A 24120-nucleotide genomic window follows, 5' to 3' on the forward strand; every position below is an offset into this window, starting at 1 on the left:
TCGCGAGTTGTCAGTTTCCACCCTAAACCCCACTTCGCCTCCAGCTTTATAACAGTGTTAAATATAAAAAAGTGTTTTTAATTTATGTGGGGGGGGGAATTCGCACTCAGAGGCTTGCTGTGTGAAAGGGGTCACCAATACAAAAGTTTAAGAACCACTGGTCTAATAGTTATTTAATTTTCTTTATTTATATAGGAGTTAGATATAGTGCTCCTGTCAGCTAATTTCTAAGTTATTCTCTGCCAAAAAGCTAGAGAGTTTTCAGATGCCTCAGTAGCCCCTGGAATCATGATTAAAGTTGCCTCCCTGCCACCAAAGTCTGAAATGGTGACCGTGGCTACAAGGTGTAGGTACGTGATGTGGATTCAAATCTTCTTTCTGCCTACTTCAGAGGAAGGATTTTAATTCACATATTCTGCCTCCCAGGTGAATGCCTTTATCACCACGCTATAGAACCACCCACTCTTTTTCTTTGGCCCAATTAATATTTAAGTATTTATACAAATTAGAACAGCTTCAGTAGGAGAGATTGAAAGTATCCCACCCCGGAATAGTCTATATTCTAGTGGCTAGGGCACTTACCTGGCAGGGGAGAGATCAAAGTTCAAGTCCCTGCTCCACAGTGGGAATTCAAAACCTCAATCTCCCCCATCCCAGGCAACTGACCTAACTCTCTCTCTCTCTCTCACACACACCCCTACCTCTCTCTCTCTCTCTCTCTCTCACTTTTGTTAAAGCTAACCCTGAAAACACTTTTCCCCAGCCAAAACTATTGTGTCACATTGACAAACACTTTCAGGTTGACTAAAACTGAACTCCAACCAACTATCACCCAAAAAGTTTTGCCCAGCTCTACTGTCTAGTGAATATCAAGACGGTCATTTCCATTTCAGAAGTACATCGAGAAGGATGGGATCTTTGACCGACCATTTACTAATTTGTATAAAGGTCTGCGGAGGTGATTTGCAAGGGTGTTTTGTAGACTGGTCAGATGGATAAACACTAGTGTGATGTGGTAATGTAACCACCATTCCTATATGTACATTGCTTCTTGGCAGAGAGGGAACGACTTCATCCTTCCCTGTTTGTTGATGTAGCACGTTGCCCTGGTGTCATCAGTGAGTACTTGGACAGTGAGACCTTAGGAGGATAGAAAGGCGTTCAGGCAAATTGTGTTGCTCTGAACTCTATTATGTTTATATGCAGGCAGGCCTTCTATGGCGACCATTTCCCTTGAACTTTTAAATGGTGGGCTGCCCAACCCAGAGCGGAGGCATCTGTTATCACGGTCTTGGTGGGAAGTGACACAGAGAATGGAACTCTGCTGTGTATTTGGAATGGATCTGTCCATCAACGTTCAGAAGATAGGACTTCTGCAGGGGTGGTGACCAGTCGGTCTGTGCTGATATTATTTCTTGGGTATGTATACTGATTTTAAGCAGTGTTGCAGCAGCCAGAGGGAAAATCTGGCACGCTGTGTGACAGAGGTGTATGCTGCCATGTGCCTCAAAAGCTTGAGATGTGACCTCGCTAGGGTGGGGGCATGTGTGGAGCTTGTTGATGAGGTCTACTGTGATGTGACAGAATGCTGGGAATCAGCAACTGAACCAGCACTCTGCTCAATGTTGAGCCAATTAGGCCCTCAGGGAGGGCCTGATTAAGGGGAAAAGAAAGAAAAAAAAAAAAGAGTTCCTGATTACCAGATCAGGCTGGGGCTGGGAAGCTAATGAGCTAATTATCCCATTAACAAGGAGACTGGATAAAAGAGCACAGGAAGAAAGTGAAAGAAGGGAAGAAACATGAGACACAGAAAGAGAAAAAAGGCTAGAGGGCCTGACAAAAGGGAGTTCTCTGGAAGGAAACATTCCCCCTCCCCTTTTTGCAGAAGGGGGAGTAAAGCTAGATAGCCTTGAAAATACTATGTGAAAGGTGGTGGAGTGAAACACAATAAACAAACTACACTGTATCTACAAAAGGGAAGGTCTTTGAGCGGTCTCTGTGCAAAGCAAAGAGGACAGAACCAGGAGACCCTGCACACGCGGGAGCTTGTCCAGTATCCTGCCTTTATCCAAAGAAATGGAAAGCTTGATGGGCGAGCTGGTGTAAAGGTTCAGCAAGTTGGGAGATGGAGGAGATGGCTGGTTGAACAGCAGAAGGAAATTCAGAAGGCCTTGAAGACGTTCCAGCAGCCCACCACTTGGAAAGACAGTCCTTGTTTGTCTGGCAGGCTGAGCAACAAAAAAGCCTGCCGGAATTTATAAGACAATAATCCCAGGTGCAGCAATAGCTACTACCAAGGGTACTGAGACCTGCAGCATGAATCAGCATTCAGGTGCCTGGGAGTAGGTGTGACCTTAAGAGCCCCTCAATGCCCACTGTCAGAGAGCCCACTATACGGTGAGTCATATCGGGCCTGACACACTGTTGTTATAATACGTACCCAAAAAAAGGTATCTTGTAAGGTATCATATGTAAGCCAGTGATATGCCGGTCAGGAATATCACTGCGTAATGTATGTCTGGGTTGTGTACAAACAGATATGCATGTGTGCTAGAATGAGGCAGCAGTTAATGAAAAGTACGTTTACATATAAGGTAAACAAAGCAATCAAGCTAAGAAAAAGCAGAGAACACAGTTTAATGAGCACACCAGGGGACAGTCTGCACCCCCAAAAATTATTCCTGGCTCTTGAGACAAAGACAATGGACTTTGAAAAATATAAGAGGAACAAAAAGACATTGTAGTGATCCATCACTTCAGGAACAAAGGGGACAGTACCCGATGATTCTGTGGAAGCTGGATCCCTGGCCTGGAGATGCTGGTAACATGATATGAAAAAACTGCTTAGGCAAAGAATGTAATTTGCTAAGATTAAGTTTTAGTTGCCAGGAAGTGTCTTTTGTTTTGTTTGTAGCTATACCTGTCTCTTTTTCTGTTGCTTAGTATCACTTAAATCTTATCTTAGTTTTACCATAAACCAATTCCATGCTGTTATATGAAGGGTGAGTCTTCAGCTAAACTAAAAGCTAGTGTGTGTTCTGTCTCTAACTTCTGTGAGTGTCCAGTAAGAGGGACTGCACACTGCAGAGAGATGTCCCTGGGGAACTTGGGACTGGGGTTCACTGATTGTTATCTGCAAGGCAAGGTTTAGACTGGCGCAGCTTTGAGGAGTTTCCAAAGCAAGCAGACAGACAGTCTGGTGTGTCGGGGAGCTGACACTCAGCATAGCAGCAGCCAAACTCTCATTTGCTGAGGCAGAGCGGTAAAACAGTGGCTTGTGGTTCTGGTTTCCTAGAGAAAAGCATCACAGTAGGCCTTTGCAAGATGGGCCCTGTGGATGACCCTAACAGGTTTTTGATCACTTTTGAGTAGGTGTGGTGGCAGAATGAGACGGGGAATATGGGCCCTACAGGGGAAGCTCAGGCAGTCTACATGGCTCTCAGTGACCAGCAGGTAGAGGATTATGAAGTGGTTAAGGCAGCCATCCTCAACCAGGTGGGGCTTTCAACAGAAAGAAATACCGGCAAAAAGTTTGAGACACAAGATAGCCTGGGAGATTATGGCCCAGGGCATTTGCTCAAAAAACTGCCAGACTGGGCCTCTCACTGGCTGAGGTCAGACACCCAAGGTATGAGCGATATCATGGATACTGTCATATTTGAACATTTCTTTCAGAGTCCCTGGAGAATACCCAAATATGGGTCAGGCAGCATCAAACTGGTTACCCCATATACAGCAGTTAAACTAACAAAAGAGTTTGTGGAGGAGGACATTCCCAGAGGGAGCTGGTAGTTTAAGGAGACTGACACAGGGAGGAAGACCAGCCAGCATACATCTGGAAAGGACACCAAGAAGAAGAAAGAGCAGCCTAGAGGAGCACCCATGGGGTCTCAGGCTATTGTGTTTACCAGCATGGGCAGCAGGAACATATAAAAAGAGCCTGCCCATAAATGGAGTGTGGGTTTACAGAAATCTGCGGTTGGGCCAGAACCCTGGGCAGGGAGAAGGAAGGAAGTTAACAACTTTTTCTGTGATGTTGGGAAAGAGATATCAAAGGGTCTGGTGAACCCTTCCTCCATCTGTTCACTAATCAGGCGGGAGTTGGTGAAACCCCATTGGCTAATTTACAGAGCGAGAGAGAAGCTTAAATGTATACATGGGGGTAAGAAATTTTGCCCTATGGCACAGAAAGTTTGGAGGAAGTTTAAATGGAAGTGGGTTGCCAAACCCAACTGAGTTAGGCACAGACCGGAGCCCCTTCCCATTAGGGAGGCAAAGGGGTGTCGCAATCCCAGAGGGAAGGTGTGAAACCCACAGTGAAAGGGAAAAAAAGGAGTTGTTAAATGTAAAAGGGTTGGAAAATAATAAACAGGAGAACATGTCAAAGAGAAAATAAAGAGAGGGGTGTGCCCAAGAGAAAGAAGAAAATAAAAGAAGGAAATAATCTCAGGGGATAAAGATAACCTGAGCTCATTAACAGAGGCTGAGCAGTTATCAGAACTCCCACCTACAGAATTCCAAAAGGAGGGATCCCAAGAGGTTCAGCGGGTTAGGGGAACAAGCAACCATGGGTAATCAGGAGGAGGAGGGGCACCAGCAGGTCCTTCCACTAAACAAAGAGGACAAGAACAAGGACAGTCCCCCCGAGGTTGCCCCTGGTGTGAAGACCTGTGGGCTGAAGTGGAATTATGGGGGTAACCTCCACCAGTCAAATTTTATTTTGGTGGGTAAAGAATAGATGGGCCCTACATGGGGATCCTGGATGACCACCTTGGGAGCAAAGAAAGGCTGAAGTTGAGTAGCACTTCTGGTAAAGTGGGGAGAGCATGGGGAAAGGAATACACTTTTGTCTGGCAAAGGGGGCAAGCGTATGACAGAGTTGAACCAATTAGGTCCTCAGAGAGTGCCTGACTAAGGAGAGTTCTGATTATCAGATAAGGTTGTGGCTGGGAAGTTCATGAGCTAATTAGCTCATTAACAAGAAGACTGGATAAAAGAGCACAGGAAGGAAGTGAATTGGGAGGAGAAAAGGGATAGTGGGTGTTGACAAAATGGAGTTCTCAGGAAAGAGACACCTCCCCCACCTTCTGCAAAAGGAGTAATAAAGTTGGATAGCATTATAAATACTAAGACTTCATTACGAAGTAAAAGGTGGTGGAGTCAAACAGTAAACAAACAACAAGGTGGTATCTACAAAAAAAGGTATCTGAGCAGTCAGTGTGAAGCAAAGAGGATGGGAAGAGGGTGACCCTATTACATGTGGTCTGAAAACAGTGAGATAGACTCCCAATCCACAAGGGTTTACCTATCAGAGCTCTGATTAACTCTGTAGACTAGATCAGCATCAGAATAATTTTGTATTGTAAGTGAAATCAATATATTTGAAAATGTGGAAAACATCCAAAAATATTTAAATAAATGGTATTCTATTATTGTTTAACAATGTGATTAATTGCAATTAGTTTTTTAAATCGCTTGACAGCCCTAATATTTAACCAGATGGCTCACCACTAGCTTTATCACTGGTCCAGTTCTGGTCATTTTCTATCCTTAAGTAGGGTCTGGTTAATCAATTTTATTAAAATTCCAAAGTTGTACACCCCTGTTCACTGCTGCCAGAACAGACTGCTTTAAGGTTTCATGGATTCCAAAGCCAGAAGAGATCAATGTGATCATATAGTCTGACCTCCTATATAACACACACCACAGAACTTCCTCAAAATAATTCCTATTTGAACTAGGGCATATTTTATAGAAAAAACAAACATCCAATCTTGCTTTACAAATTGCCAGCGATAGAGACTACACCACAATCTCTGGTAAATTGTTCCAATTGTTAATTACCCTACAATTCTGCCTTTTCAACTCTACTATATCCATCTTGTAATGGGACCACTGTTAAGATTCTTTTTGTTTAAAAGCCCCTTTTTATTGTCCTTAAGCCTGCTGGCCATAAATTTCTCCTTCTGTCTCTTATATGTTTTTTCTTCATGTCCTTTGGTTTCTTGATTAATTTTGTTCCCAACATCTGAATCTTGTTCCCTCTTTTCACCTTCTCCTTTTGTCGTAAGTTAAACGCCCTTCTGACTACTTTAGCCAGCCTGTCCCCAAGAAAATTGGCTCCCCTTCTACTGAGATGGAGGCCATTCACACCATACTCCCCCTCTCCCATTAGAAGGTGGGCCAATGTTCCACAAAACCAAAACCACCTATCCTATTTTCTCTTTAATGGTTCTCCATGTGCGGGAGATTTCTCCCTCTACCTCCTTTTTCTGGAGGAAAGGGTACTCGCTCTGTCCAGGGAGGAGGCGCCTAGAGAGTCCCTAGGATGGATAAAAATCAATGATTTAAAAAATAAATAAATAAATAAAAATTGAATTTTTTTTAATTTAAATCGGATTTTTTTGATAAAATGCTTTTTGAGGAAAAAACCTACCTAAAAGATAGTTTTAATTAAGATACATTATAGCTCAAAGCTATCTCATCATGGAATAGGGATTATAAATTCTAATTCTATAGCATGACAATATATTCATGTAACATTTAAGAAAAGTTTTGTAAATGAGTTCCAATAGTTCATGGATTAGGGACCCAATCTTATGGGGTTCCAGGGGCTTCTGTATAGATTATTTAGGTTAATCTTTCTATCAAACCAATGGGACTCAGTGCTCAGTCTAGAAGATACCATCAGAGATGCTTAGTTTTGCAGTTCTCAGACTGTGGATTTGTGTCTCCAGAGATAACATCCTTGTTAACAGCAAAAATGTTTTTAAAATAAAAATAAATACACACATACATAATAGAGAGGCAAGAAATAACAGACCTCAACCCTATTGTCCCTCTGCAAATTTGTGTACACAGAGTCAATCCCTTACCTCTCTCTAAAAGTGCAAAGTTTCAAAAAGTTCAATGAATAGAAGATTGTTGGGGGCAGAATAGATCTGTACAAAGGAGAAGAAGTCTGGAGATAAATGTGAGAAGGGAGGGACAGGCACTAGAAACAAAAGTGAAACTGTTTGATCAGCATATTCCAGAAGGCTTGAGGTCTTTCTGAGTGTAGCCTTCATTGATTTGAGATCTACCATTCTCTCACTAGAAAGGAAACCCTATAATGGCAGCAGGCCGTAAAAGAGACCCAGTTTGGGAATATTTTAATGAAGTTCCTCTACCTGTGGGTAAGACAAGCATGCGTGCAAAATGCAAACAGTGCAACAAAGAAATGCAAGGTCTGGTTTCCTGAATGAAACAACATCATGAAAACTGTTCCTTCTCAGGAGGAAGCGGTGTTGAAGATGATGAAACAACATGTTTGAACATGCAGGATCTTTAGGTTGGTAAACTTTTTTATATCATTCTTCTTTAAGGATTGCCTGTCTTCCTTTTGGACTATTCTTGAATTCTCATGTTACTCTCTATTTTTTGCTCAAACAACTATGGTACTATCATTTTAGATGCAGTTGTGATAAATAAATAGCTGAAATTGGCAGATCTTCCTTTTACAATTTCACCTTTAAAGTAGTACTGAATGTCAGTGAAAGCAATAAGTAATACTAAATGAGCAGTATGGTAATAATAATTAAATAACTGCATTGACTTATTTTGTTTAGGAGAATCTATCCTCAACATACAGGATTCTGAAGACTATCCACCTTCAAGATCACCATCATTTTCTATAGTTTCAGAGTTATCTGCCAATCATAGTGTTTCAGTCACATCATCATGTATGTCACATAGCCACAGTATATCACCTGTAGCAAAAAGAAAAAAAAAAAAAATCTCCATCACCCAGAAACCACCATAGATAAGTTTGTGATAAGAACCAGAGGATTACAAAAAGAGGTTTACTCATTAAGACCAGGATACAGTCCACCCAACAGAGCAGATGTCGCAGGCAAATTGCTGGATAAGGTGTATGAAAGAGAAATTGAGCAGCATGCAAAAGGTCTAGAGCGTAAAATTGTTAACCTGAGTCTTGATGGGTGCAGCAATATCCACAATCATCCTGTTGTATGTGCTTGTGTGACAACAGAAGGAGGGAATGTCTTCCTTACAGAAAAAATTGATACATCAGGAAACGCACACACAGCAGAATACTTACAAGAAGCAGCAGTAAAAGCTATAACAAACTGAAAAAAATTTCAAATTTCTAGTAGGCAGCTTGGTCACAGACAATGCTACAAATGTATCCAAGATGAGAAGAAATTGTTTAGAAGAGAGTCCCAAGCTAATAACATACGGTTGCAGTGCTCATTTGATGCACCTCCTAGCCAAAGACTTCAGTGTTCCAGAAATAAGGCTAATTTTGTTGAAATTGAAAAATACTTCCGTAACTACCACTTTGCAGCAGCTGCTCTGAAAAAGGTGGGAGGAACCAAGCTAACTCTCCCACAAGACATGCCATGGAACTCAGGAGTGGACTGTTTTGAGCACTATCTCAAAAACTGGCCTAATCTAATGACAGTTTGTGAACAAAATCATGAAAAAAATAGATGGCACCGTCACAGCCAAAGTTCTCAACATTGGGCTTAAGAGAAATGTTGAACACATGCTGAGTACCCTGAAGCCTATTTCTGTAGCCTTGAACAAAATGCAGGGAAATAGCTGCTTTATTGCTGATATGGTTGAAATTTGGAAGGAATTGAGTGAGATGTTAAAAAAAGAAATATGCAATGACAGAGTTAAATTACAAGCATTATAAAAACAAATGGAACAAGCACTATCTCCAGCTCATTTTCTTGCAAATAGTCTCAATACTCAGTACCAGGGTCAAACCTTAACTGCTGAAGAAGAGGAGTTGGCTGTGACATGGACATCCCACAATCATCCCTCCATAATGCCAACTATAATAAACTTCAGAGGTAAGGGTGAACCATTCAAGAAATAGATTTTGCTGATGAGGTTTTAAAGAAAGTCACTCCAATGAACTGGAGGAAGTCACTTAAGCACTTGGATTCAGAGACTGTTGGAGTGATAATCCCACTTTTAGCAGCAGTAGCTTCTTCTGCTGGTGTAGAAAGAATATTTTCTTCCTTTGGCCTAATTAATTCCAAATTGAGAAATAGTTTGGGACCTGAAAAAGCAGGAAAACTTGTTTTTCTTTTCCAGATTAAGAACAAACAGGAAAATGAAGGTGAAGACAACTGACTTAGCTGCAGAAAGCCAATATTTTAAGTTTCTGATGTTGACCTGGCTGAAATAGTCAATTTAATTTTTGTTTTTTAAACATTTCATTTAAAATTGTTTTTAACTAAAATAGTTAATAAAACCAAAAAACTGATTTTAAAAAAACTTGAATGTTTAACTAAATTCAAAAATTCATATGCATGTTTTATTAAAATATTATATGTTCGCTGTTGAAGAAAAAAATCCAGAATACATAACATTTAAATGTCTGTCTGGTGACGTTCTCCTCCTAATACAGCATGGCAAGAAAATCCTCCAAATATTAATGGATTAACCTGTTGACTTGGAGATATTTATGAAGTCATTAGGAGATGACTTATCTGCTTCAGTTACCGTTGGTAAATGAAATAACCAATAATTCACTTTCTGATATAGCTATAAAACTAATCTGAAAAGTTTTCAAAATAAATCACTTTAAAAATGTATAGTGTGTACCTTCTAAAAATGAAACCTACATCTATCTCTGAGTTGTGAAGAATATATGTTAAGGTTATAACAACCAACAAGAATGCACTTTTATGTAGAAATCCATGATTAAATCGAGTCTTCCTAACTAGTGATTTAAATCATGATTTAAATCAATTTGATTTAAATCAAATCCACCCTGAAAGTCCCCCCGAATGGGTTTTTTCCAGGATCAGAAGGTGGCAGTAGGGATTTCTCCATAAGAATCATATTGAACCAGAGATCTCTATCCCTCCTCACTCTGGCTTTGAGGTTGCTGCAGTGGGCACATTTCTGAGGAATGTGCACCTCCTGTAAGCAACGGATGCACTGCGAGTGCCCACCGGAGACAGTAATAGCATCCTTGCACGAACTGCCTCTTTTAAAGCCTGGAGAGCCTGGCATTTTTGTTTTTTCTCTCTCTCTTTTTTTTTTGGAAACATTTCAATGAAAGAGAAAAAACAGACAGGTTTTTCCCCGTGTTTGGTTTGTTTAGAGAAAAGTCTAATTAATTAAAAACAGAAACCTAAGCCTAACGATGAACTAAGTACTAATAACTAAAAGTTAACAAACAACTATTTCCAACTCTCTTCTAGGTTTTTTCAACCCTGCTTTTGGAGCTCAGTCTGCACCCAAGAACAGCTGAGAAGGAACTGAGGGGGTGAGGCCACGTGAGTGCTAGATGACGCGCCAATGGCACAGTGAGGTAGCCTCTATACATGCACGCCCCAACACCAGGCACTGCTACTGAAAATCTCTGATCGGTGGCACTGGGACACACCAACACCTGAAGTGGAGAACCCACAGGGACAGCATTCGAATAAGAAATTAAGGTTAAAATTGAAGCTAGCTATTTATCTTATTGACAAGATTAAAACCATAATCAAAGCTGTTTCTATAGTGAACCATTTCTAAACCTACACTTACAAATATAAAACAGATCATCATCCCAAAAAAGAACAAAATCTCACTTAAGGCACTACACTCAATGTAGTTAAAAGACAGTTGAGAACAAAGAAAGGAGACAAGATATTTAAATACATCTTCAATTCATTTGATAATTACCCAAAACAGAAAAGAAACATAATAAAAATTTATAATGGAAAATTATTTGAGTCACCTATCAATTTATTTTCTCCAAGACGCTGTGTCTGCCACAATGCATATGGCAAAGTACCTCTATAAATTAATAGAAATGACCACACATTATGAGGCAGCGCTTATTTATCCAAGAATGATGCACTTACGCAATTGCCTTTTCCAGTCTGCTTCCCTGTGATCCAACTATCTCTCCTAGTGTACAAAACACTTGTCCCAAAAAATCCTGAAAAGCAAGAAAAAAGGTCATAAGACACCAATACATCCTATTTTTTCATTGATCTGGTCTTTGAACTTTCCTAGAACACATTTATCCTGTTTTTCATTATTGAGCTTTACTATCTGTATACGCATTTATATTCTGCCAAATATTGTTGTGGAATTACACAATGATTCATAAGTCAGACTTTACTCACATTTGATATAAAATTAGGTACATTAAAAACCTGGGGTGTGTTACATTGTATACTGTACATATTACCGTATTTCTAATTTTAAAGTAAAAGGAGTTTCTTTCAGTTACTCTTTTACATTAAAAATTAAACTTTTAATTCTTGTAATACTTTCTTAGAAACTTAAATAGCATTTTCTAGCAATAATTCCCCCTTGCCTAATTTTTTTGTCCTTTATTTTCAAATAAACCTGAAATTTAACTTTGCTTTCTGATGACTACTTTGTGCACCAGTAACATCAGTGATCTCCGGGTACCCTGAGAGTAATGATTAGGTTTAATTTATAAAAGCAGAGCATAAAATGTTGCTGTCATAAATATAAAGGGAAGGGTAAACCCCTTTAAAATCCCTCCTGGCCAGAGGAAAAATCCTCTCACCTGTAAAGGGTTAAGAAGCTAAAGGTAACCTCGCTGGCACCTGACCAAAATGACCCATGAGGAGACAAGATACTTTCAATAGCTGGGTGGAGGGAGAGAAACAAAGGGTCTGTGTGTCTATATGCTGCTTTTGCTGGGGATAGACCAGGAATGGAGTCTTAGAACTTCAGTAAGTAATCTAGCTAGGTATGTGTTAGATTATGATTTCTTTAAATGGCTGAGAAAAGAATTGTGCTGAATAGAATGACTATTTCTGTCTCTGTGTCTTTTTTGTAACTTAAGGTTTTGCCTAGAGGGATTCTCTATGTTTTGAATCTAATTACCCTGTAAGGTATCTACCATCCTGATTTTACAGGGGTGATTCCTTTACTTCTATTTCTATTAAAAGTCTTCTTGTAAGAAAACTGAATGCTTTTTCATTGTTCTCAGATCCAAGGGTTTGGGTCTGTGGTCACCTATGCAAATTGATGAGGATTTTTACCAAACCTTTCCCAGGAAGTGGGGTGCAAGGGTTGGGAGGATTTTGGGGGGAAAGACGTGTCCAAACGACGTTTCCCAGTAAACCCAGTTAGAGTTTGGCGGTGGCAGTGGATATTCCAAGGACAAAGAATAAAATTAATTTGTACCTTGGGGAAGTTTTAACCTAAGCTGGTAAAAGTAAGCTTAGGAGGTTTTCATGCAGGTCCCCACATCTGTACCCTAGAGTTCAGAGTGGGGGAGGAACCTTGACAGTTGCATCTACTGCTTTGTAAATTATTAATCTCATCAATAAAAGTAATTTAAATAAAAATAAGTATAAATGAGCATGTCTATAAGCCTCCCCCTAACCAAATTATAACACAATTGACTGAATTCTACAGTGACTTGTACCTTATGCAACCTCAGAGATGTCACTGTGGCTTTAAGTAGTTGAAAGTGTCCCTTTAATGATGGATACTTGATTTTTTATTCTGATAAGGCTACTATGCATACTAGAAACCAAATCACATTTAAAAACCCATCTCACTTCAAGACAAAAGGTTAACATTCCATGGCATCTATTCCCATAAATTCTATATATGAGAAAGACCTTATGCGGTTTTACAAGTTGACAAGCAAAGACATGTAGTGGTTTAATTCCTTTAGTGAATAAGTATTTTAGACAGAAAATAATAGAGTGACTGCAGTTCTCATCAATATAACTATTGGCACAAGAATCATTCATTAAGACACGCTGAACAAATAAATATAATAATCACAAATAAATATAATGCAAAGTTTCAAAAATGACCTTGTATCCTAAAACACTGCTATATAGGTTCGACAGTATTTTTATACATGTTTAAATAAGGTCAGTGGTGAGCTGGAGCCAGTTCACACCGGTTCACATGAACCGGTTGTTAAATTTTGAACCGGTTTTAGAACCGGTTGTTAAAAATGGTTATGGCTCCCTGAGCTCCCAGCTGGGGAGGCTCCCCCGGCCCTTCCCCCACTTTTCCCCCTCTCACAGAGCCTCAGCGTACTGCACAGCCAGCACCAGCGCTCTGGACTGCTCCTGGGCAGCTCTGTAGCTCCTGCCGCTTTGAGTGGTGTGGTAAGGGGGTAGGTCTGCGAGCTCCAGTGGGCCACGCAGCATCCACATACGCTGTGCTGAGTGGCATGGTAAGGGGGCCAGGCCGGGAGAAGGGGTTATATAAGGGGCAGGGAGCGGTTGGAGGGGGGAGCGGTCCTGGGGGGGGGAGGCGGTCAGGGGACGGGGGGAGGGTTGGGTAGGTGTGGGAGTTCTGGGGGGGTCTGTCGGGCAGGGCCGATGCAACCACTAGGTGGACTAGGTGGCCGCCTAGGGCGCCAAGTGGTTGGGGGTGCCAAAAACTGGTGCCCCCCAAATTTTTTTTAAACAGCGGAACACAAGGCTGCCGCTGCTCCCCGCCTCCAGAGGGGCCGCCTGCGGTGTGGCCAATCCCTCCCCTCGAGGGAGCAGCCAGCGGCGGAGTGGGGAAGGGGAGGGTCTAGCACTAGCAGCTGCGCCTTCTTCCCCGCGCCACAGGCCGAGCCGAGCTCCCCGCCGCCCCCAGGGCTCTCAGCAGCAGCTACCGCCACTGCCACTGGGAGCCCCAGGGGTGGCGGGGAGCCCAGCTCGGCCTGCGGCACAAGGAAGAAGGCACAGCTGCGCTCTACTCCTCAGGTGGAGAAACTGGGTTTCTACTCCACCTACAAGGTACCTAGCTGGGCCACGGAGAGCCGCACGGCCCCACGGAGCACCAGGGGGTGTATTTGGGAACAACCCGGGCATCCCTCCCCCAGCCATTGCCACCCCCTCCAACACCCACCTTCTCCCCTGTGCATCCCCCACCCCAACAACCCACCCTGTCCTGCCACTTTTGCCTCTGGGCAACCTCCACCCAGCAACCCCCCACAGCCAGCCACAGTCACCTTCACCCCTGCATCAACCTCGGGACACCCCCGCCCCCCCCCCGCCATCTCCCTCCTGCCCACGCCTCCCTTGTGCAAACCCCTACCTGCCACCTTCACCCCACTGGAACAACCCCAGGCACACACACACCCCCGCCTGCCAGCCCCTTGCAACAACCCCCTCCTGCCCACTTCTCCCTTGTGCCACTCCCTCCCTGTCACAAACCCCTTTTGCCTCTGTGCAATCTCTTCCCTGCCATTACACCCCCGCCCCCTCCACCCCTTGGCACATCCCTTAAATCAGAACTTTTTATAGGGAACCGGTTGTTAAGGTTTTGGTACCTCATCACTGAATAAGGTATAACATACAGAAGGACCTGTTGTCTCAAAACATCCATGTGTGATGCGAATAACTAAATAGGAAAAAGAGCCTGAAACAACGACCCACAATTCCCTTTAAAAAAGCTTCAGTTGACTTCAGTGAAAACTGTAGATGCTTGACAATGCTCAGGAATCACTCCATAAATACAAAGTTACTGTCCTATGAAACACCTGAAATTCTCATGGAAACATTGACAATGTCACTGTTAATTTATCTTTCAGAAATGTCAAATGAGAGATATACAATAAATATATTCAGTAATAGCAGACTTAACATTTTAAAATATAGGACTTCTCTGCATTCAGATAAAAGGTAAACTTATTTCCACAGGCCTGGCTCTAAGTAAAGCGAGGTTCTGTGGTTATTCACCTTGGAAACTAGGCTATGTAACTACAGTGTCTGGTTTCAATGTAGGTGCGATCAAATATGCATATTGACCTCAGTGGTAGCTGTTGGGTGCTCAGCGCTTTAAAAAAAAAAAAAAAAATCAGGCAGGTGCCTAAATATGAACTCAGGAGCCTAACTTCAGGCACTTACGTTTAAAAGCACTATACACACACACACACACCGAGATGAAAAATACATTCATGCAACACTACAAGGTTCTATCACTGCAACTGATTTCTCCTGGAGAGAAGTAGTAATTAATGAGCTCTGCAAATAGTATTAATATTTAGGTCTACATTTCATATGTAACATAAGTAAGTTCTGGTTGCAGAAATCAAAACTTTCATTTTCTTCACTTCTGGGGTTTAAATTCTCAGTTACGATGTTACAATAAACTTTTTTTAAAAAATTTGAATTCCTGTGTTGTTAGTGTATCATGATCCATGAAATTAGTCAGAGGGCCCGTGTTCACTGCGGGGACTATTATGGACAGGACGCCAGGTGCAATCAGTGGAGTTAGGCTGGAAGCAGCTCAGCCACATGGACAGCACAGTGCATAGGATTTTTAAAAGTGCATAAGATTTTTCCCACTTGCTAAACTTAACCTGCAGTCAATTTCAGTCTTTGGTAATGAAACATGATGGCAATGTAGGGTTGCCAACTTTTTAACTGCAGAAAACCAAACACCTTCCCCGAGGCCCTGCCCCCAGCTCTCTACATCCCCCTCCCTCCGTCGCTCGCTCTCCCCCACCCTCACTCACTCGCTTATTTTCATCGGGCTAGGGCAGGGAGTTGGGGTGCAGAAAAGAGTGAGGGCTCTGTCTGGGGGTGTGGGCTCTGGAGTGGGGCCAGGAATCAAGGATTTGTGGTGCAGGAGGGGGCTCCGGGCTGGTGCCGAGGGATTCGGAGTGTGGGAGGGGGCTCCAGGCTGGGGCAGGGGATTAGAGCTCCAGCTGGGGATGGGGCTCTGGGGTGGTCCAGGGACGATAGGTTTGTGATGGAGGAGGGGGCTCCAGGCTGGGGTCGAAGGGTTCAGAGTGTGTGAGGGGGCTCCAGTTTGAGATATGGGATTGGAGTGTGGGAGGGATATGGGCTCTCTGCTGGAGCCAGAAATGAGGGGTTCAGGGTGCAGGAGGGGGCTCCTAGCTAAGGTAGGGGGTTGGGGTATGGGAGGGGGTGAGGGCTCCAGCTGGGGGCATGTGCTTTGGGGTGGGACCAGAGATGAAGAGTTTGGGGTGCAGGAAGGGGCTCTGGGCAGGGGCCAAGGGGTTCAGCATGCAGGAGGGGGCTCGGGCCTGGGGCAGGGGATTCAGGTGTGGGCTCCGGGTAGCTCTGATCTCAGGCGCCTCCCAGGAAGCGTGACATGTCTCTCTGGCTCCTCGGTGGAGGGGCGGCCAGGGGGCTCCATGCACTGCCGCCGCCCACATTCGCCACCACCTCACATCCCATGGGCTGCGGTTCCTGTCCAATGGAATATGTGGAGCCGCCATTCGGGGCAGCTCCTGGAGGCTGAGACAGTGTGGGGAGCCTCCCTGGTCGCCCCTCTGCCTGGAAGTGGCTGCTCCCCAGGAGCTACCTGGCCATAGTGGCTGCTCCCCAGGAGCTACCCGGAATCGGGCAGGGAGCCTGCCAGTCCTGCTGTGCTGCCAACCAGACTTTTAATGGCCACAGACCGGAGCTGCCAGGGTCACTTTTCAACCTGGTGTTCTGGTCGAAAACCGGACACCTGGCAACCCTATGGCAGTGTCAGAGCTGTGAGTTCTCTGAAGTGAAGTAGCTGGCAGCATGAGCCATGGAACTCACTCTGAAACCTCCTTAGAGCCTTGAATTTGGACACATAAACCTAGCTCAGCAATGGACGCAGTGGAACAAGGAGTTTGAACTGTACACATGGACATGCAGGAAGACAAAAACAGCAGCAAAGTAAAACTATTATTTAACCTTACTACAGAACAAGGCAGAGAAGTCTGCACCATTTTGAGCTCATGACTGCCTTAAGCCTTACAGCAGTCCTGGGAGCCCTGGGGAACTATTGCTCCCCAAAGCAGAACAAAACTGTGAAGCAACACAGATTTTTCAACAGAGACCAATCTGAAGGGAAGGGAATAGACCCTAACTGCTACATGCAATTTTCGGGATTTGACAGATTCCCAGATTTGGGCAGAGTAGTCTGCAATGATGACATCATGACTCTTTTTGAGTCTGCGAGCATATCAGCTTCATGCTGTTGGGACAGGAAAACAACAAGGGAAGATACGTCCCTCCATCCATGCACTGTTAACAGGGAAACACCCTTTGCGATTTCAGCTGGATAGCAGGGCCTCCTGCAGTGTGATTCCTTGGTGTGAATTGGACTTGAAAACCATTACAAAGAGCAGGCACGCTCTAATAATGTACAATGAGGGCATAATGCAGCTCAGAGAAAAATGTGACCTCACAGTAACTAACCCAAAAATAAGACAGTACCAACGGAAGTCTGTGGTCATGAATGGTAAGCTCCACAGACCTAATTGGGGAATACATCCATACAAGTCATGGATCTGATCAGGGTGTAACATCAGAATTCTATAGCTGCAGTGCAAGAAGCAAAAAGGGGAGTCCCATGTACAATGGAGACCATTTTAAAAGCACATGAAGAGGCAATGGGTGCCTTGAAGGAAAGCTGCAACTGAAAGTAGACCACAAAATGGAAACTCCATGCTTCCCATGAAGGAAAATACCAGTATGTAGCGGGGTGGACACCTGCTCAGGCCCAGAGAGGTTTAAGATAGCCCTGGGAGAGGGCTGGGGCAGGGGAAGAGCTAGGCCGATTGGCAGAGCAGCCACAGCTGGGGGCCTGCCCCAAACAGACCAGCGGGCCTTATAAAAGCCAGGAAAGCCAGGAGCAGAAGAGCACTCTCTCTCTAGCTCTGAGAGGGAGTGACCTGGCTGCAGAGACCTGAATAAAGGACCTAGTTTGGAGCAAAGCTGGGGAAAGGCCAAGGGAGCCGGAGCTCTGGCCTAGGAAAGATAAAGGGTACAGGCCTCGGAAGGCCTATTAGGTACGGGGGGTGCAGGGGGAGCCCCGGGTAGGCAGAGGCAGCACGTCCAAACCCAACCTTGCTGGTGATGAGTGGCTCATACTGCAGTCTGCCCCAGGGCGCGGGGGCTAGCTGGTGACTGGCAGGAGCTACGACTGAGGCGAGGCAGGGTTAGTGGGTGGGGCGTGCCCCGGGAGGGGGAGACCCAGAACTGTGGGGGTACTGCCAGGAGGCAGCACCCAGTGAAAGGGACACTGGGGTCCTAGGAGGAACACGGGAGCCAGCAGCAAGGCAAGACACCAGCTTGAAGAGGACGCTCTGGAGACTGGAACACTAATTCCCAAGGACAACCAGCAGGAGGCGCCACCGGTGAGACTGCGCCTGGTTACATAGTGATACTTCGTAATTCAATACTCAAGGAGCTTGAAAGTCTGCAGAGTAGGAGTATCTCAGCACCTGTAGAGGCCAGTACAGGCTGGATAAGCAGCATGGTGGTGTAAAGAAGTCATCAGACATATTATGCTTCTGCACAGACACTGAACCAGGCACTGAAGAGATGTTATCAATTGTGGTCAGAGGATAGCAGCATCTTGCCAGGACTTCCCAAAGCCAGACTCTTTACCATCTGATGTGAGGAATTGGTTTGGCACATAAACCTGGATAATGAGTCCAGCACGTTGACAACCTTTGCAACACCATTTGGTCACTACAAAATGCTTTGTATGTTGATGGGCATAAGGGGAGCACCGGAGTTGTTCCAGAGAAGACTCAGTGCTTGGGTAATTATGGCAGATGACAGCTTCATTGTAGTGAAGGGAGTAATTATACAGAAGCTGAATCAGACCATAGCAGAAAACTACAGGCTTTTCTACAGGGATACAGGAAGAACATATAACTGAACCCAGAAAAAATGGTACTCAGACAGCATGAGGTAACATACATTGGATATCTGCTCATAGCAAAGGGACAAAAGAAGATCCCAACAAGATCAACACAATCAGAGATATGTCAGCTCCAGTGGATGTGAAAGGATTATAGCACTTCATAGGAACAATACGTTTTCCGACCAAGTGCTGTCCACTCCTGGCTTCAGTAGTGAAACTAATAGGTCAGCTCACTAGGAGGATGTTGAGTGGGACTAGGTAACTTCCCAACAACAAGAAAAGGAGTACTTGTGGCACCTTAGAGACTAACCAATTTATTTGAGCATAAGCTTTCGTGAGCTACAGCTCACTTCATTGGATGCATACTGTGGAAACTGCAGAAGACATTATATACACAGAGACCATGAAAACAATACCTCCTCCCACCCCACTCTCCTGCTGGTAATAGCTTATCTAAAGTGACCAGTCTCCTTACAATGTGTATGATAATCAAGTTGGGCCATTTCCAGCACAAATCCAGGTTCTCTCACCCCCCCCCACCCACACACACACAAACTCACTCTCCTGCTGGTAATAGCTCATCCAAACTGACCACTCTCCTTACAATGTGTATGATAATCAAGGTGGGCCATTTCCAGCATAAATCCAAGTTTAACCAGAACATCTGGGGTGGGGGGGGGGGTTAGGAAAAAACAAGGGGAAATAGGCTACCTTGCATAATGACTTAGCCACTCCCAGTCTCTATTTAAGCCTAAATTAATAGTATCCAATTTGCAAATGAGTTCCAATTCAGCAGCTTCTCACTGGAGTCTGGATTTGAAGTTTTTTTTGTTGTAAGATAGCGACCTTCATATCTGTAACTGCGTGACCAGAGAGATTGAAGTGTTCTCCAACTGGTTTATGAATGTTATAATGCTTGACATCTGATTTGTGTCCATTTATTCTTTTACGTAGAGACTGTCCAGTTTGACCAATGTACATGGCAGAGGGGCATTGCTGGCACATGATGGCATATATCACATTGGTGGATGTGCAGGTGAACGAGCCTCTGATAGTGTGGCTGATGTTATTAGGCCCTGTGATGGTGTCCCCTGAATAGATATGTGGGCACAGTTGGCAATGGGCTTTGTTGCAAGGATAGATTCCTGGGTTAGTGGTTCTGTTGTGTGGTATGTGGTTGCTGGTGAGTATTTGCTTCAGGTTGGGGGGCTGTCTGTAGGCAAGGACTGGCCTGTCTCCCAAGATTTGTGAGAGTGTTGGTCATCCTTCTGGATAGGTTGTAGATCCTTAATAATGCGTTGGAGGGGTTTTAGTTGGAGGCTGAAGGTGACGGCTAGTGGCGTTCTGTTATTTTCTTTGTTAGGTCTGTTCTGTAGTAGGTGATTTCTGGGAACTCTTCTGGCTCTATCAATCTGTTTCTTCACTTCTGCAGGTGGGTATTGTAGTTGTAAGAATGCTTGACAGAGATCTTGTAGGTGTTTGTCTCTGTCTGAGGGATTGGAGCAAATGCGGTTGTATCGCAGAGCTTGGCTGTAGATGATGGATCGTGTGATGTGGTCAGGGTGAAAGCTGGAGGCATGTAGGTAGGAATAGCAGTCAGTAAGTTTCCGGTATAGGGTGGTGTTTATGTGACCATTGTTTATTAGCACTGTAGTGTCCAGGAAGTGGATCTCTTGTGTGGACTGGACCAGGCTGAGGTTGATGGTGGGATGGAAATTGTTGAAATCATGGTGGAATTCCTCAAGGGCTTCTTTTCCATGGGTCCAGATGATGAAGATGTCATCAATATAGCGCAAGTAGAGTAAGGGCGTTAGGGGACGAGAGCTGAGGAAGCGTTGTTCTAAATCAGCCATAAAAGTGTTGGCATACTGTGTGGCCATGCGGGTACCCATAGCAGTGCCGCTGATCTGAAGGTATACATTGTCCCCAAATGTAAAATTGTTATGGGTAAGGACAAAGTCACAAAGTTCAGCCACCAGGTTAGCCGTGACATTATCGGGGATAGTGTTCTTTGTCCTTACCCATAACTATTTTACATTTATAAGTATTTTACATACTATTTTACAGCCTTGTTCCTGTCCTACTCCAGTCTACTGCTTCTCTGATAGCTTCTGACTCCAGCTCAGATGCCCCAGCTTGGCCCCTGGCTCCAACCCTCCAACTTGACCCCTGGCTCCCGCACCAACCATTAGGCATGACTTCTGTGCTAGCCACTGGGCCTGACCACCCACACCACAGTCGTAACATTGAGTGGCCCTTGATGTTTGGTAGGAAGTGATGGCAAGCATATCAGTAGGATGTAACAATGGAAACCCTTACAACTAGTGGAAGGATCCAAAAGGTCTTCGTGGGAGTTGAGGACCCATTGAGATATTGATACCCCCTTAGACAGATGATGCTTAATGGGTGGGTAGACAGACCTAAGCCAGGCTTGAAGACAACGGGAGCGTAGTCTTGCAAGGGATGTTACAAAAGGACGAGCTACCATGTGGTCCAGTGGTTGAAGGCAAAACCTTGCTATGGTTTGCAGGCTTTGTTGTATCATGGAAGTGAGACTGTGCATTGTGGTGAACCTATTCATGGACACATATGTTCAGGAAGCAGTGGAGTCCAGACTGGCTCCAAAGAAGTCTATTGACTGTATAGGTATAAGAATAGATTTTTTCCATGTTGAGTCGGATGCCCAAGGAGTGGAAAAAAGATAGGGCCTCATTGGTTACCAACTGCACTCTGAGAAAGGAGCAATCCTTAAGGAGCTAGCTGTCCAGGTAATCTGGAAAGCATTCCTGGGTAGGCAGCACATCAGGAAGTACCAGCATCTCTACCATGGCTTCATGAGGAAGACTATTCTGAGGATGACAACTTCAAGATCTTAGTCCTGGAGGAATTTTTGTACTCCAATCCTCATACAGATCCCTGATGCCACTCACTCAAGATTGCTTCTTGGAAGGTTTCTCAGGACGCAACATAGTCTTCTTTGGCAGTGCTAGGATTGCGATACCAGAAGATGTAGACAACTCAGCAGTACCCATGCTATGACATGATGCCTCTTTTTTCTCAAGTCAAAATGGTGACTTTCCCCTTCTCTTGATCTCTCTTTCAACAGAATGGAGTATCTTCCTTTTAGACAGTCTGGAAGACTTTGAGGGTCCCCCAAGGCCTTTTCTTACCGAAGCCGGGATGGTCACCAGAGTTAAGAAAGACTGCAGACAGAGAAGGCCAAGTTGGAATGTAGGATCTGACCAGGCAAAGAAGAATGGGGTAGGGGAACTCCCCAAAAGAACAAAGTTGTCTTAAATAAATTATAAAGTGGAAAATAAAATAAAAATCACTATATAAATAAAATCTAAAATTTCACCATGTTGTAATTGTAGGGGTCCTGACCCAAAAAGGAGTTTGCTGGGGGAGTCGCAAGGTTATTGTAGAAGGGGGTTGAGGTATTGCTACCCTTACTTCTGTGCTGCCGCCCGCAGAAGTAAAGATGGCATGGTTTTGTATTACCACTCTTACTTCTGTGCTGCTGCCTGCAGAGCTGGTCCCTCAGTCAGCAGCTGCCACTTTCTGGTTACCCAGCTCTGCAGGCAGCAGCAAAGAAGTAAGGGTGACATATCACAACCCCCCCTAAAATTACCTTGCACACCCCCTGCAACTCCGTTTTGGGTCAGCACCCCCAATTTGAGAAACACTGGTTTCCCCCATTAAAATCTGTATAATATAGGGTAAAAAGCACACAAAAAAGACCAGATTTCACCAGGGGGCAGGCAGGGGGAGACCAGATTTCATGGTCCATGACACGTTTTTCATGGCCGTGAATTTGGTAGGGACTTAACTATATACTAAAGAAATAAAAACAAATAAGAAAAAAAAACCCAGCAAGATAGGTAGCTAGGACGCAGACACAACACTCCATCTCAAGCACCTCCGGTTGAGAAGGAACTGGAGTGACAGCAGGACCACCCCTTCCTATATATTCATATGCAAGATCAGTAGCGTGCGTAGGATGCAGGCACAGACCCATGGACACTGCTGACAAAATCTCTGACAAAGAGTGTATGGGTGCACATGTGGAGCACACATAGCAATAACAACTGGAAGAAGCAGTAATATTCACTCATACTGTCAACCTGTATGAGATTTTCAAAATCACTTATAATTTTGTTATTTCTAAGCATTATTTCTTCAAAGAACATCAAATCTCTCTCACTTAAGTACTAGGATTTGCTAAAATGCTCACTGAAATAAATGGGAAATTTTCCAATGACTTCAATGAATTTTCAATCAATCAGGCTGTAAGTTTGAAATTTTACAACTAAGCCATTTTTAATTACCCAAGCACAGTGAGGCATATTAATTTTCTCAAAACATGGACATTTGTTTTTCAAGCTTTAGACAACTTCAGCTGAATATTTCTCCTTCAAACACATCCACTTTGGGCTGACAAATGTCCGAACAAAAGACAATTTTATTATAATAATAGATATAAGCACCTGGAAACAGGATCCAACAACTAAAGTGCTTTTAAAGCATATGTTTTAGAACTGTGTACCTAACACATGATGAATAATTTAATTTTGCCTGCATTTCAGTTGACCAAATTCTAAAATGTACTAATTAATCACAATTATTTATGAATTTCTATTCTATTATGTGTTCTACATGAATAGCTTTTGAACCTTTTCTCTACCCTCCTCATTTCCGTTCCCCAGAGCATCCCCCACCTAGAACAGCCCCGCCCCAGGGGCTTCTGTGACCAGCCCATCCTCTTCTTTTTCCTCAGGCTACCCTTGGCCCTTCTAGGCCAGAGCCCCCCTTCAGTCCACTGGCAGGAGAGAGACTGGGGGGAGGGGAATCCTCTTTGTCCTGCACTGAGGCAGGAGCAGGCCCTGCTGCAGTAGGAGTAGGCCTAGGCCTTGGCTCCCTAGGCCAAGGGAGGGGGGTGTCTGACCAAGGCCCCTGCAGCTGGGAGGGCTGGGACAAAAGCCCTTTGCAAGGGGAAGGGGTCTCCCTCCTACCCACTCTGAGTGAAAGTGATATTTGAATCCATCCAGGACCTTGTGGAAGTTATGAAATTTGGCTCATTCCCTCTGCCCTGGGCAGCTCAGTGGCAGCTCAGTGAGTGGCCTGGGCTTAGGGAACCCCCGGCCTTTCCCAAGGAGAGATCCCCTACAGCCAATAAACAGACCTCACCCACCCTTTCTGTCACCCTACCATAGCCCCACTCCAATCCTCTGCCCCATAAATTACTCCCATTCCCATTCATTGTTCCCCAGAATAACCTCTTATCACAACAAATAAACCACTCACCTTCCCAAAAATATGGAAACCTCCCCAGCCATTTTATAAGATCAATTGAAAAGAGCTCGTGATTGATTTTTTTTTAAAAAGGATTTGACAAGTAGTTTAAAAGATTTACTGAATTCTACAAATATTTGCTTTGATTTGTGTGGGTTACGTGGACATATATTTTTTAAAAATGCAAAACAGAAATGCCTTTTTTTTTTT

At 44.1% G+C, this 24120-nt stretch overlaps 1 protein-coding gene across 7 annotated transcripts in view; it reads right to left on the minus strand.

The window, feature by feature from the left end:
* CPNE8 (copine 8) overlaps positions 1 to 24120 on the minus strand; it is a 284253-nt gene that overhangs the window by 192159 nt on the left and 67974 nt on the right. For all 7 annotated transcript variants that reach the window (XR_013348079.1, XM_077835107.1, XM_077835129.1 and 4 more), the window contains one exon: positions 10875 to 10951. Coding sequence is in view for 5 of the 7 variants with exons in the window: in XM_077835107.1 (XP_077691233.1) it covers positions 10875 to 10951 (77 nt within the window). In the remaining 2 variants the exon portion in view is untranslated. The remainder of the gene's footprint in view (positions 1 to 10874; positions 10952 to 24120) is intronic.

This window comes from Eretmochelys imbricata, chromosome 1 (assembly GCF_965152235.1).
Source record: "Eretmochelys imbricata isolate rEreImb1 chromosome 1, rEreImb1.hap1, whole genome shotgun sequence".
Taxonomy (NCBI): Eukaryota; Metazoa; Chordata; order Testudines; family Cheloniidae; genus Eretmochelys; species Eretmochelys imbricata.